Below are 15,469 nucleotides of genomic sequence, written 5' to 3'. Positions count from 1 at the left end.
TACCTAGTTAAAATAAATACAAAGTTGCCTGTAAAATAAATATAAATCCTAAAATAGCTACAATATAATTATTTGTTATATTGTAGCTATATTAGAGTTTATTTTACAGGTAAGTATTTAGCTTTAAATAGGAATAATTTATTTAATAAGAGTCAATTTATTTCGTTAGATAAAAATTATATTTAATTTAGGGGGGTGTTAGGGTTAGACTAAGCTTTAGGGGTTAATACATTTATTATAGTAGCGGCGAGGTCCGGTTGGCAGATTAGGGGTTAATACTTGAAGTTAGGTGTCGGCGATGTTAGGGAGGGCCGATTAGGGGTTAATACTATTTATTATAGGGTTTGCGAGGCGGGAGTGCGGCGGTTTAGAGGTTAATACATTTATTATAGTGGCGGCGAGGTCTGGTCGTCAGATTAGGGGTTAATAAGTGTAGGTAAGGCAGCGGCGACGTTGGGGGGGCAGATTAGGGGGTTAATAATTATAATATAGGTGTCGGCGATGTTGGGGGCAGCAGATTAAGGGTTCATAGGGATAACGTAGGTTGCAGCGGTGTCCGGAGCGGCAGATTAGGGGTTAATAATATAATGCAGGGGTCAGCGATAGCGGGGGCGGCAGATTAGGGGTTAATAATTGTAAGGTTAGGGGTGTTTAGACTCGGGGTTCATGTTAGGGTGTTAGGTGCAGACTTAGAAAGTGTTTCCCCATAGGAAACAATGGGGCTGCGTTAGGAGCTGAACGCTGCTTTTTTGCAGGTGTTAGGTTTTTTTTCAGCTCAAACTGCCCCATTGTTTCCTATGGGGGAATCGTGCACAAGCACGTTTTTCAAGCTGGCCGCTACCGTAAGCAAAGCTGGTATTTAGAGTTGAAGTAAATTATGCTCTACGCTCCCTTTTTGGAGCCTAACGCAGACCTTCAGAGAACTCTAAATCCAGCAGTATTTAAAAGGTGCGGGGGGAAAAAAACATGCGTAGCTAATGCACCCCTTTGGCCGCAAAACTCTAAATCTAGCCGATATACTTTTAAGTAGCAGCTTTGAACTGGGTGACTGTTATTTAGCTTACAGTCCAAGCATAGCAAATTTCAGCGTTAAGCCAATATTTCCATTACTGTAGCATTTGGCCTATACTTACTATAAATGACTTGCAAACCTAGACCTATGGAGTATTCCACAAATAAGAACAACTTAATGAATTTATTTGCAGGTATATTTTTTTAGCTACACTAGTTTTGTAGAAGTGAAAATAAAGAAAAGTTCAAACAAATGTTTTGTTTTGTTCTTAATTTTTTCCAATTTTTCGTTATTAAATTACAATTTGTTGTTATTTTATATACTCAATTAAGGTATCACAATAAAGGTCTGCTTGTGTGTTAAAAATTGTGTATAATATGTATGGGTGCACATAAAAAAGAGAGGAGATAATTAATGTAAAATCAATAGTGAGCAAAAATGCCCAAATTGCCTGTGTTGTTTAAAGGGATAGAAAACATAAAAATGTTTATTGTTTACAAAAATAGATAACCCCTTTATTTATTATTCCCTAGTTTTGCAAAACCAACACTGTTATAAAAATATATTTTTTTACCTCTGTAATTACCTTGTAGCTAAGCTTCTGCAGACTACCTCCTTATCTCAGATCTTTTGACAGACTTGCATTTCAGGCAATTTGTGCTGACTCTTAAATAACTCCACCTGCCAGAGCACAATGTTATTTATAGTAAACACATGTACTTACGCCCTCTAGCTGTGAAAAACTTTCACATGCGTTCAGATAAGAGGTGGCCTTCAAGGGCTTATTAATTAACACATGAGCCTACCTAGATTTAACTTTCAACTAAGAATACCAAGAGAGCAAAGCAAATTTGATGATAAAAGTAAATTAGAAAGTTTTTTAAAATGACATGCCCTATCTGAATCATGAATGTTTAATTTGGACTTTACTATCCCTTCAAGAACACAAACTGAGAAAAACTTTTGTCCTTAAGGGATCAACATCATATAGGTAAAGTTGTTTTATAATAATAACTGATTTGATATACTTTGTTTCTCTTGTTCTTTGTTATGTTTTAAAGAGTGTCATCCCCCTATGGTTTACTTTGATTGCGACAATGCTGGACCAGACGCCAAAGGATCTGAGTGCCCACAGAGTTGTTACTCTCCAAAAGCACAGTGTGTGAGTAAATTACATTTATAGATATTGTGAAAATTATGTTGATATTTTTTTAAAATATTTAAATTTTACAATTATTAATAATATTATTTTGCATCACCTTCTCTTACATAGTTTTCTTAATTGAGTGTGAAGTAATAGGTTGCAGGAAAGCCATATCTGTGGAAGAGTACAAGTATACTGTGCTACTTGGGACAATACCTCTATGACTACAGAGCTGGTTCAGTACAGTAAGTAGAGTAGCCAGGACTGAGGGTTAGCAATAGAGGATCAATCAAGCTGGGCATAGTAACCATCTATTAAGGCAAAGGCAAATTCCAATATACAGAGCCAAGGTCAGGAATCCAGGTTCAGAGCAGCAAAACAGAAGGAATTCCATCAGGAACTAATGTTTCCACTTCAATGCCCAACTGATTTAAAGGCCTCTATTTAACAAAGGTCTTGCGGACCTGATCCAACAGTGCGGATCAGGTCCGCAAGACCTCACTAAATGCGAAGAGAAATACGCTCTCTGCATTCAGCATTGCACCAGCAGCTCACAAGAGCTGCTGGTGCAACGCCGCCCCCTGCAGACTCGCGGCCAATTGGCCGCCAGCAGGGAGGTGTCAATCAACCCGATCGTACTCAATCGGGTTGAATTCCGGCGATTCCTGTCCGCCTGCTCAGAGTCCGCTGCTTCATGACTTGTGTTTCTGGCGGGTCTGAAGACTCGCCAGAAACACGGCCCTTCAAGCTCCGTTCGGAGCTTGATAAATATGGGCCAAAGTATCTGCTTGTGCTTGCTTATGACCATTAGCTGGCATTAGGGGGAGCCAGAGAGCATGACAAAAAAAAGTAGAATAATTCAGACCCAAATCACTCTGGAGGCTCTGGGGAGTAGAAGAAAAAAGACAGGAATGCCAGATCAACTTCCATCAGGGACATGACACAGCCCCCTCCCAAGCACCAAACTCTGGCTAAAAGATGACAAAGATGGATTCTAAGGATAGCATTTATGGAAGGCTTGCACCAGGTCTCGAGCATAGGTGTTAGTTACTGGCTCCCAATATTTATTTCCAAGAGACTAAATATTCCCCAGCAAAGAGGCAAATCTAGAATGTCCTTCACCTCATATTTAACATGCCGTTGACTTGAATAGTAGCAGGTTCTGTATACAAGGTTGTGACTGCAGAAGGAGATCAAGGCTTCAATAAGGAAATGGGAAAAGTGGTAAGTTTATGGGAGGTCTAGACAAACTTTTAAAGGGTTAATTATTTTTTATATCTCAAAGAGACCAAGAAATTGGGGACCAGACTTATTTGAGGGGCATGACAGCTGTAAATTGCAGGTGGATAGCCACACTTTATATCCACTTTAATAAAGAGATACAAATTATCTGTGTTCATCTGATTGGTGTTTCTGTCTTCTTTGAGAGTGAAGAACAGTTTTCTGTAATAAATAAAATTGTTATTGTAGTTTTTGTAGAGTAGTAGTTTAATCTGGGACAGGAGTCATGTTAGGCAGGCATGAAAGTGTAGTAAATTATGGTAGTCCATGTAAGCAGAATATTCCTTTTAAAAACATAGTTGTAGTAGTACTTGCATTTGGAAGTCCGATTGTTGGAATGAAATGTGCAATTTTTGTAAACGTGTCTACTATCACAAGAATAGTGTTGCATCTATTAAAAAAATGTATTATAGCAGAGATCACGTCAGTTTTTCTCCCACTGTAATAACATGAGAATAGATACTGTACATGAGAGGAGGTGGCTTTGTTGGAGAGTGAAAGGTGTAGGGGGCTTGCTTCCACCTCCTTTCTCTTTGGCAGGACAGGTGCAAATGAGATTCCAGATTTTCAGCAATATAAGCAGAAGTTCAGGGACTGCCTATAGTTCTTCTTAGCAGCAGCATGAATATCCATTCTAGGTTCATAGAAATATGATGCTTCCTTCCATTTTCTCTCTCTTAACCTTTGGTCAGTGCAGATCACAAAGGTTAACATATTTTCTAGTGTGTTTAGGGGTTAAGACAAGCCAATTAATCATTTAGTGCCTCTGAGAGACCAGTTCAGAATTGGTCTAAAAGGGCTGGCTCATTCCAGGCATGCATCTGAGCTCACAGATATACCACTCTGCAGGTCTCTCTCCTTAATGTAATGCTTGGAAGGTTCTCTGGGAAGTTGGAGTAGGATTATGGTCACCATACAAATTATTCATAGCAGTTAGGAAAGTGTCAAAGGTGTTTAATGCATCACTGTTAGCTAGCACTAGAGTACAGGCCCACAGCTGAGGTTCTCCACAAAGTAGAGATACTAGTTTGCACTTTCACAAGTCAGTAGAGTATGTGCGTGGTTTCACTCAAAAAAGGAATTTACAAGCTGGTATAAAGGTGGGGTAAGTGCCTCTATCTCCAGAAAACCTCTCTGAAAGTGAAATATTGGGCTCTGCTATTATAGTTGGACTACTTGGAGTATTGGCTGCTGTTTCTGGTGGAGTTCAAAGTGTAGGTTGATCGGTTCTGGGGTCTGTAGAGCTTCTTTTGTTTGAAACAGAAGTCTCTGGCACTCATGCATCTCATTTATGTTCTAAGAGACAACTGTCATCTGTTGAGTGTGTTGCTGTTTGTTCTGGGGGACCCATTTTGACGGCTTGGATATTAATATGATGCTTAAGATATTACCTTTATGTTTGCAAAGCTGGTTCCTATAGTGTAGTAAATATAATAGACAGAAACAATTGATAGAGGCCTGAGGCAGATCCAGAGCTGACACATACAGAACTTATTACTCATTTGTATATGCTATAATAAACTATACTTCTCACAATGAGACCAATTCTCTAAAGCTCTCCTCTCAGGAGAGATTATTTTTATAAGATCCATCAGTTTTACAAGGTCCTTTACAAGATTTGTTTTATATTGAGTGCTCTGTGTCATGTCAAAGGCCATACCTTACATTTCTGTGTGTGAAGGAGAGACCACATACATTACCTGATTGCATGCTTAATAAAATTAGAAGTTTAGCATATTGAAGCTATGATGTAAAAATCATAATCACAGTATGCTTTAATACTTGTACTTAAGGGCCAGTCAATTTGAAAAATTGTATTATTTAAAAAGATAGATAATCCCTTTATTACCCATTTACCCAGTTTTGCATAACCAATACTGTTATATTAATACACTTTTTTTAATTTTGATTACCTTATATATAAGCCTCTGCAGACTGCCCCCTTATCTCAGTGCTTTTTACAACCTTGTATTTTAGCCAATCAGTGCTGATTCATAAATAACTTCACGGGAGTGAGCACAATTGTATATATATGACACACATGAACTAGCACTGTCTAATTGTTAAAAATCGGTCAAAATGCACTGAGATAAGAGGTGGCTTCAATGGTTTAGCTTTCAACAAAGAATTAGGGATGGGTGAATGTAGTGAAAGTCTATTTTGCTTAGTAGAACGAATAGTGCTATGGAAATTTTGACAATCAAATGTTGATAAGAATGAGAATTCATTAATATTCTATAATCAAATGTTATTTCCAGTTTTTGAATGTACATAATAAGAATTTGAATATTACATAATTCGATTCAAATTATGCAATATTCAAATTAGAAATATTCAAATTTAATATTTAATTTAAATATAGCATTAGAAATTCCATTAAGCAAATGTTAGACTGTTGTATAAACATTTGTAATTAAAATGAATGACCATATGTGTTAAAATATGTGTTTAATTTTTCAAATGTTGAAAAACATTCACCCATTCCTACACAGAATACAAAGAGAAAGTAATAGGAATAGTCTAGTCAAAATTAAACTTTCATGATTCGGATAGAACATTCAATTTTAAGCAATTTTCTCATTTATTCCTATTATCAATTTTTCTTTGTTCTCTTGGTATCTTTATTTGAAAAAGCAGGAATCTAAGCATAGGAACCGGCCCATTTTTGGTTCAGCAACTAGGTAGAACTTTCTGATTAGTGTCTAAATGTAGCCACCAATCAGCAAGCGCTACCCAGGTGCTGAACCAAAAATAGGCAGGTTTCTAAGCTTACATTTCAAATAAAGATACCAAGAGAACAAAGACAAATTAATAATATGAGTAAATGAGAAAGTTGCTTGAAATTGCATCTTCTATCTGAATCATGAAAGTTTAATTTTGACTATACTATTCCTTTAAGGTTTTATTTTGACTTGACTGTCCTTTTAATGATATGCATTAAAAATGTACACAGTAAAATTTAAATTCAATGTACACAATAAAAATAGTTTTTTTAATGTACAATGTGATATTTCTCTCCATGCCAGTTAAGAGAATTGAAATAAAAGAAATGTGTAATAGAAGAGCACCAAAAAATAGGATATACGGTCCAGGGGTCGTCAGTGGAAATGTCCTTAATGGGATACTAAACCCACATTTTTTTTCTTTTGTGATTCAGATAGAGCATGCAATTTTAAGCAATTTTCTAATTTTCTTCTTTTATCAATTATTCTTCGTTCTCGTGCCATCTTTATTTAAAAAGCAGGAGTCAAACAGTATCCCAGAAGGGGATATGAAACCGCGCTGAATTAAAACGGTTAGATGTCAAAAGTTTGACTTTGTAAGTCTAAAAAACGGGTCTACCGTATCAACTTCTGGATATGTCCGTAAAAAACTGTATTTGATTGGAGAGAAGTGGGTGATCTTCTTCTTGAGTGTGGTGAGGCCAGGCAGCTCCTCTTGATCCCGGAGAGTGTAGGAAAGCTGTTGGAATACAAAGGATAGAGATAGTGGCGCCCTCTCTCTATCCTTTGTATTCTAAAAAGCAGGAGTGTTAAGCTTAGAAGCCGGCCCATTTTTGGTTCAGAAGCCTAGATAGCGCTTGCTTATTGGTGACTACATTTAGCCAATTAATAAGCAAGCGTAACCCAGGTTCTTAACCAAAAATGGGCCAGCTCCTAAGCATTACATTCCTGCTTTTTTTTTAAATAAAGGTAGCAAGAGAATAAATAAAAATTGATAATATGAGAAAATTAGAAAGTTGCTTAAAATTGCCTGCTCTATCTGAATCATTAAAGAAAAAATGTATATTTAGTATCCTGTTAAATTAAAAAAGGTAAGCAATATTGAAGTACTGTAAAAAATCCAATCTGAGAGATAGATGAAATCGTACTCACACATACAAGAGCTATGTCTAAGTTCTAAGTGTAAAAAACCCATGTAATAAATTCTTGTAAACAGAGGACCGATAGGACTTTAAACTTGAAAAAAAGTATTTATTAATACATAGAAATCACTTGGGTCAGATAGACTTTTATTATGAACAAACTACGCTATAACAGCAAAAAACACCTAACACATAAGTGTTAGCCAAAAGCAAGTGGATGTTCGAAAGAGTCCTAACCCTCCCAGTGACATCACAGTCCAAATATCCCATAGTTCCGACGTACATTTCACCGGACAACCTCCGGCTTTTTGAAGGATCCTATTTTGTGGTGTACTTAGATTACACATTTCTTTTTCTTTTTATTCACTTTATTATTGTGTATTATGACAGAATTTTCATTATATTTTTCACAGTGTAGAGAATTGGTCTTATAGTTCCAACGTACATTTCACTGGACAACCTCCGGCTTTTTGAAGGATCCTATTTTGTGGTGTACTTATATTACACATTTCTTTTTATTTTTATTCACTTTATTATTGTGTATTATGACAGGATTTTCATTATATTTTTCACAGTGTGGAGAATTGGTCTTATTGTACCCAATACACTCCCTTTAATTAATTTGAATGTTGTACATGTACATATTTTTTTTTATTTCTATGAGCATCTTTTCTGTTGCTTTATATCAGATACTCATACCATCACTTTACTTTTGAAATCTCCTTTTTGCTGACCATATGCTTTGACAGTACAGCCCACTTTGTGTCTCAGGCTGCATCTGCCCAAAAGGACTGTATCTAAGCGATAACAAAACCTGCATTCCAGTAGAAGAATGTCCGTGCCAGCATAATGGAATCAGCTATCAACCAGGGCAAATAATCACATTGCACTGTGATCAATGGTATGTGTAGTTTGTGACATTGGAAACATCAAGGTAATGATAATTGTAAAGGAAAATAGATTACATTTCACAAAGAAAATGTATTGAGATTTATTTTTGTCAAAAGACCAGTTTTATTGTGAACATATAAGAAACTTTATTCTACAACATATATGTTATTTTTAAATTAATTACATATAGATTTGTATTGTTCTGGGCAGGAGAAGAACTTCCATTGGTGCAGCAGATGTAGTGGCTTCAGGGCCCATAGCAGCGAGACTATATATAGGCATGTGCTGAATATATACAATCTTAATGCAGAACAGCTTTTTCTTGGTGCCGTTTGTAGGTCCATCTACCCTCAAAATCAGTATACAGAGTAACATGTATATTATTACTATTGCTTACTACTGAGTTACATTTGGGGGGCTCAGAGGGCACCAGGGCTCTATGTTGAAAAGGTCCACTACTGGTTCTGGGTGAAATAATTTATTTTAGCCCAAAAAGAATGATGTAATTGCACTATTTATTTATTTTATGGTTACAATACATGATAAAGCAGAATTCAGCCAATTGGTTTGAATCAAATGGGCTACAATAATAAATCACTTCAGTCAAAACACAACGTTATTGAGCAATAATATCTAATAAAACAACAATTCAGTGTGAAATTACCAAAGATGGTAAAATTTAATAAATAATATAGATAGGTGATAAAAAAAATTATTATACTTAGCTAAACCCCTTCAAGACTGAGAATGTCAGAGATAAACTTGCCCGAAGTACCAGAGAATTTTTGGTATTTTTGCTATCACTCTATTTAAACAGAAATAGAGCCTTTGTTTAACCTATCACAACTAAATATTATTTAATAGACTGCGCAAAGGTATTGATCTAGGCCCATTGTTATATACTTTTTTCCCCACCGTTTTGCCTCCAATACGATCAAATTACAAAAATTGTTAACTTTTTCACAAACATTAGAGATGTGAATCTGTTTAGTTACAAATGTAAATTCGTAAGAAAAATCTTAAATTCAAAATGAATATCCGATTGAATGCACCAATGAAATGTAAAGATAACAAAAAATTACTGATGAAATGAGTTCCTTAATTTTTTTTTAGGGGTTAATACTTACCTTCAACTCGCTGGAGAGCCATGCTTACCTGGTCTTCTTCTTCACAGAGCCCGGCCGAGCCAACAGAAGGCTCCATGGGTCTGCGCTAAAGAAGAAGGTTCTTTAGCGCAGTCCCTTGGAGCAGCGATGCTAAGCCTCCTGCTAGTTCAGCCGTGGCTCTGTGAAGAAGAGGTCCGGGTAAGAGTGTCTCTACAGCACACTGAAGGTAAGTATAAACTACAGGTGAACTTGTTTTATCTGTAGCTTTTAAACATTTATATTTGTTTTATATTCTACGAATATTCATTATGAAAAAATTTGAACGAAATTAATTTTTGTCGGCTGTATTTTTATCATTTTAGATTTAGGCCCCTATTTCACAAAGGTCTGTCGGACCTGATCCGACAGTACGGATCAGGTCTGACAGACCTCTCTGAATACGGAGAGCAATACGCTCTCCGTATTCAGCATTGCACCAGCAGCTCTTGTGAGCTGCTGGTGCAACGCTGCCCCCTGCAGGTTCACGGCCAATGTCAATCAACCCGATCGTACTCTATCAGGTTGAATTGCAGCAATGTCTGTCCGCCTCCTCAGAGCAGGCGGAGAGTTTATGGAGCAGGGGTATTTAGACCATTGCTTCATAACTGGTGTTTCTGGTGAGCCTACAGGCTCGCCAAAAACACGGGTCCAGAGCTTGATAATGGGCCCCATAGTTGTCAACTGATCATCCGACATCAAACGTTATTATTTATTTTATGTTTTTACATGCTTTTCAAATGTAAACTCATACCAATCCATTAAAAAATGCATGATAACTCACTAATCACAGCCTTCATAACTTTGTCCATGCAGTTATACAGCACTCTCAGCAATTAGATATCAAAATGCTGCCCGGGGTGCACTTAAAAATAAATACACAAAGTCCAGAATAAAAGTGCTGTGATCACTAGGTGGCAATATCCTACATAAAATGTCTGAAAATGTGTTAAAGGGTTAAAGCAAGGAGGAGTTGTTTAGCAGGTGATTTATTTAAATTGGAGTGTGATGTACAATTGTATTGAGACATGACTAAGGGCTCTATGCCAGAAAAGTAGTCAGTGCTTTTCTTTAATTTTCCCAATAAAGAAGATGTTATATTTAAGCAGTGCTGCCTGATTGTACTTTTATTCTTTCAACAGTGTGTGTAGAAACAGGACTTGGGTATGCAATAGCAAGCCAACAATGGGAATATGCACTCTTTATGGAGAAGGGCATTACATCACTTTCGACAGTAAGCGCTACACTACAAATGGAGAATGTGAATATATCCTGGTTCAGGTACTATAACAATCTTTTAGTTGGACTATCCAGGAATAAATATATACATCTTATCTGTTTCCTTTTTTTATTTCCTCTCAGGATTATTGTGACTTTCATGACTTGACAAATGGCACCTTCAGAATCATTACTGAAAACATCCCTTGTGGATCCACAGGAACTACTTGCTCTAAAGCCATAATTGTATTCCTTGGGGTTAGTAGATGACCAGATACTCCACATTTCATTTATTTAATGGTTGTCAGAATCCCATGTCAGTGTAACTGAACACATTTGCTTAAAATTTTCTAGTGGCTTTACTTAACTAAAAATTATTAAGTGTATCTGTTTAGTATATTTCAGTATATTCTGTGATATGTAGCTCTAAATCTGAAGTAAGTTTGAACGAAATATAAACTCTATGGCAGCAGTGTTTGTACCAAAGTGTAACATTGCTACCAACATTGTTGCAAACACTGCTGCCATCGAGTAATAAAAATACATGGATACTCTTGAGGTCATAAATGCCTATCTAGAGTTAGTCTTCAACAAATATCCTAAGATAACTAAGTCAATTTGAAAACAGAAGTCAATTTGAAAATTGTTTAAAATCCAATGTTCTATCTGAATCTGGAAAGTTTACTTTTTATTTTGCTGTTCCTTTAATTAAATAAATGTAGAAATACAGGGCCATAGCAGCTTCATTTTAGTGATTGTCTCATTTTAGTGATTGGGTCATACCTGCATTGCTATTATTTAGTAACAGTCTGCTATATGCATATTACAAATCCATAAAAGCACTTGACTGCTGATAGGTATGGCAAGCCCTTTGTGTTTCTGACCTCAGTCTCTATAAAACTAGTACCTATATTACATAGGTGACACTGTTATCCCCAATTAACCCTGACTCTTATCTGACCCTCCCTATTAAAATATATTTGAGACATCTCCCATTGCAAATAACTTTATCCATGCTGTCAAAAACCTGCATGATACTTCAACATCATCCTAAATCCCAACAGCAGATAATTCTAACCAGACTCGCCCAATCTGTCATTGTAATATACAATAAGTCTCCAACCCAATTTCTCAATGCAAAAAAACAACGAATTTAAGTTGTGCTTGGGGCAACTTTTCTTTTAGCTCTAACCCTCTATGCCAAGTCTTCAGTCATGCTAACCCAACGCGCCTGCAATACTCTTATACTGCGCACACGCTAAAGTTATTGTGCCACTTGTTATCTAGCCCATTATAATTACAGACTAAGATATACAAGAAGCTTATATTCAATCTGGGCATTAGCGCACAGAATTTGATAGAAAGTCCAATTCTGAGTAAAAACTGCAGGAGACAAGTCTATTAATAATAATGTTTTCCGGATTGCATATCTATGTTAAATGAACAGCCAGTGTAAAACCTGTACACATCTGCTCTTTTGATTTGGTAATGCGATTAAATAGTCAGAAATATGGATAGGCTCAATTTTGATAGTTAGCCTTCCCATTAACAATCCTGCCTGAGAGATGACTTTGATTAAGCTGCATCAAGTGCTTATTTTAAAGTTAAGGATGATTTATTTTAGATCCACTGAATTTAGGTTTGCTTCCTTAAAAGCAGTAGTCTGACACCTAGGCGGTTGTATGGACTTACTATTGGAAAAGGGTCTACAGATTCAATGAGGGTTATTGTAAAAATAACCAATCTCATAAGATACTGTCTCTATTATGGCAAGATTTCTTCTATAGAAATGAACAGTTACCAATATTACTTGATAAATGTTGTGTTTCTGGAGGGGCTCTTATTTTGTATAGCTTTGGTGTGATGGCAACAGTTCAACATTTATTTATTTTATTTTATTTTTTTATAAACATTTTTTTATTGAAGTTTCAAAGAAATATCACATACAGTGTTCGCTCATCAGCGGAAAATAATACAGAGCACCACATATAATTGTTGCTACATGCTGGTAATTCTAAAAGGGAAAACAAAGAAAACAACTCTACCTCACAAGTCTGTGCTAAAAATAAAGTTTTGGGCTAATAAAAGGGAGAACAAACCCATCTGAACAACATGTTTAGGTTTAGTGCATATGCAAACATAAAAGAATGACTATGTGAGGTGAGCATGCGTAGATGATATCGCATAGAGTGCCCTGATGATGTGAAAAAGGAACTATGAGCTATATAAAATGGAACTTCATTTTTGTTATATTAACTTAGAGACGGTCCCCACGTCTGTATTAAAAATATTCTTTACCTTTCTTTTCTTTTTTTTTTTTTTTTAACTTTTTTATATCTTTTTTTTTTAATTTTTCAAAAGCTTTATTAAATGTAATAAAGTACAACATCCTTATTGATTACAAGTTAAACAATATATGTGTAACGTACTTCTCGCCAACATCCCGCAGCATTAACATAGAAAAAGTCCCCTCCCCATTGATAAGCAGGCCCAAGCCCGTTCTAGAATGTTTACAATATACAGTCCTAAGGGGAGTTGTGCCCCTTTTCCTGATAGAGGCTGAGTTCAGCCCACCGTGAGGAGGAGAAAAGAAAGGAGAGGATGCGGGATGTCCAAAAGATCCACAACCACATATGTATATAAAGATTGGAGTACAACAATATTAAAACAATACTCATAAATTGTATTCTATTGATTCATAATAGTGTGAAAAATGTTAGCTGCATGAGTTGAGTTGAGCACCGGGGGGATCCCCCAAAAGTAAGAGCCCCTCTGTTCTGTGTTTCCTGCATCGTCTATGTACCCATGTCGCCCGTGTCCTGAATACTTAAAAGATGAATTGATAGATACCAAAGAGTGTGACCTACTCATTAGGTATGGCTTCACCGTCTGCCCACGCAGCCAACATATACTTGTGAGTGTCCAATGTGCCTTGACTCATATGGTGATATCTTTCAAGGTGAAGCAATGTGGAGACCTGTTGTTTCCATTCCTCTAAGGTTGGAACTGTCTGAGATTTCCAGTATCTGGGCACCAGCATTTTGGCGCTATTCAACATTACCATCAGTAATGCCTTATGAGTTTGTTCTCTACCCTAGGTAAGGATAAATATACAAGTGATTTGGGGTTGCTGGGCAGGGTATATCCTATTGTGTCTTTTATATGTTTGAGAATCTCTGTCCAGTATGTGTCAAGCCTGGGACATTCCCACCAGATGTGAACTAGTGAACCCTTTCCTCCGCATTCCCTCCAGCATCTTCGCGAAACCGTTTTGTATATGCATTGCAATCTATTTGGTGTGAGATACCAGTGGCAGAGGAACTTGTAATTGGATTCTTGCACCCTAGCTGATATTGATGAATGTTTTGTGTAATGGAAGGCTTTTTGCCATTCGTGATAAGAGATGTCAGATTGTAATTCCTTTTCCCACGCCTTGACATAGGAAGGAAGTGCCTGTGTGTCCTCCAGTAAAAGGAGTTTGTAAAGCTTTGATATTGCGTGTCTTGTGGGAGAGTCTTGTGTGCAAAGGATTTCAAAGGGGGTCTTTGGTCTTGTGAGTTGTTGTTTGTGTTGGTGTGTGGAAAGAAAATGGCAGAGTTGAGTATGTGAGAACCAGGTCATGGGAATGTGAGGTGTGTCTTCCTGAATCCTATTGAGGTCTTTCAGTTTGTGTCCCTCAACCAGAGTGGAGAACACTCTGTCTATCATGTGAGCTTGTTGATCTGATCTAATATCTTTAAGGTCCCATGGTAGTGCGGGGTTGTTACACATGGGGTAAGTGGGGAGATTATCGTGGATATGTTTGTAGAGGTATTTATTATATTACCTCATGTAAGGAAAAAAATCAGAGAGTAGGGGATAAGCCATCGTAGCCTTTGGCCTATGTTTTGTGAGTAACCAGGCGACTGTCCCCATATTAATTGTGTTAAGAATATCACAGTTTATTTGGACCCACTCTTTGTGAGGGTCATTGTGACACCAGTCCAGCAGCCTATGTAAAGTGATTGCTTGTTTATACGCTGTTTTGTTAGGCACCCCCAGTCCACCTCTGTCCTTTGGGACATTTAAAGACCGTTTAGCCACTCTGGGTTTGATATCCTTCCAAATGTATTGATCTATAAGAGTTTGAATTCTGTCTAAGTAGCATATCGGTAATGGTATGTGTGTCGTATGTGAAAGGTAAAGTAATCTAGGCAGCACATTCATTTCTTTCATGTAATTAGCAAGAGTCCATGAGCTAGTGACGTATGGGATATACATTCCTACCAGGAGGGGCAAAGTTTCCCAAACCTCAAATGCCTATAAATACACCCCTCACCACACCCACAATTCAGTTTTACAAACTTTGCCTCCGATGGAGGTGGTGAAGTAAGTTTGTGCTAGATTCTACGTTGATATGCGCTCCGCAGCAAGTTGGAGCCCGGTTTTCCTCTCAGCGTGCAGTGAATGTCAGAGGGATGTGAGGAGAGTATTGCCTATTTGAATGCAGTGATCTCCTTCTACGGGGTCTATTTCATAGGTTCTCTGTTATCGGTCGTAGAGATTCATCTCTTACCTCCCTTTTCAGATCGACGATATACTCTTATATATACCATTACCTCTGCTGATTCTCGTTTCAGTACTGGTTTGGCTATCTGCTATATGTAGATGAGTGTCCTGGGGTAAGTAAGTCTTATTTTCTGTGACACTCCTAGCTATGGTTGGGCACTTTGTTTATAAAGTTCTAAATATATGTATTCAAACATTTATTTGCCTTGACTCAGAATGTTCAACTTTCCTTATTTTCAGACAGTCAGTTTCATATTTGGGATAATGCATTTTAATTTAACATTTTTCTTACCTTAAAATTTGACTTTTTCCCTGTGGGCTGTTAGGCTCGCGGGGGCTGAAAATGCTTCATTTTATTGCGTCATTCT

General features: G+C 37.0%; 1 protein-coding gene across 1 annotated transcript in view; it reads left to right on the top strand.

Annotated features, from left to right (window-relative positions):
* The window catches only part of LOC128636246 (mucin-5AC-like), a 108,565-nt gene that overhangs the window by 26,380 nt on the left and 66,716 nt on the right, over positions 1-15,469 (top strand). Inside the window, exons 6-8 of the mRNA XM_053689283.1 lie at positions 8,052-8,203; positions 10,478-10,616; positions 10,698-10,811. Coding sequence (XP_053545258.1) covers positions 8,052-8,203; positions 10,478-10,616; positions 10,698-10,811 — 405 coding nt within the window. The remainder of the gene's footprint in view (positions 1-8,051; positions 8,204-10,477; positions 10,617-10,697; positions 10,812-15,469) is intronic.

The sequence above is a fragment of the Bombina bombina genome, chromosome 7, assembly GCF_027579735.1.
Source record: "Bombina bombina isolate aBomBom1 chromosome 7, aBomBom1.pri, whole genome shotgun sequence".
NCBI classification, from domain to species: domain Eukaryota; kingdom Metazoa; phylum Chordata; class Amphibia; order Anura; family Bombinatoridae; genus Bombina; species Bombina bombina.
The sequence above is the reverse complement of the archived record's forward strand: the minus strand, read 5'-3'. Positions and strand labels throughout refer to the sequence as shown.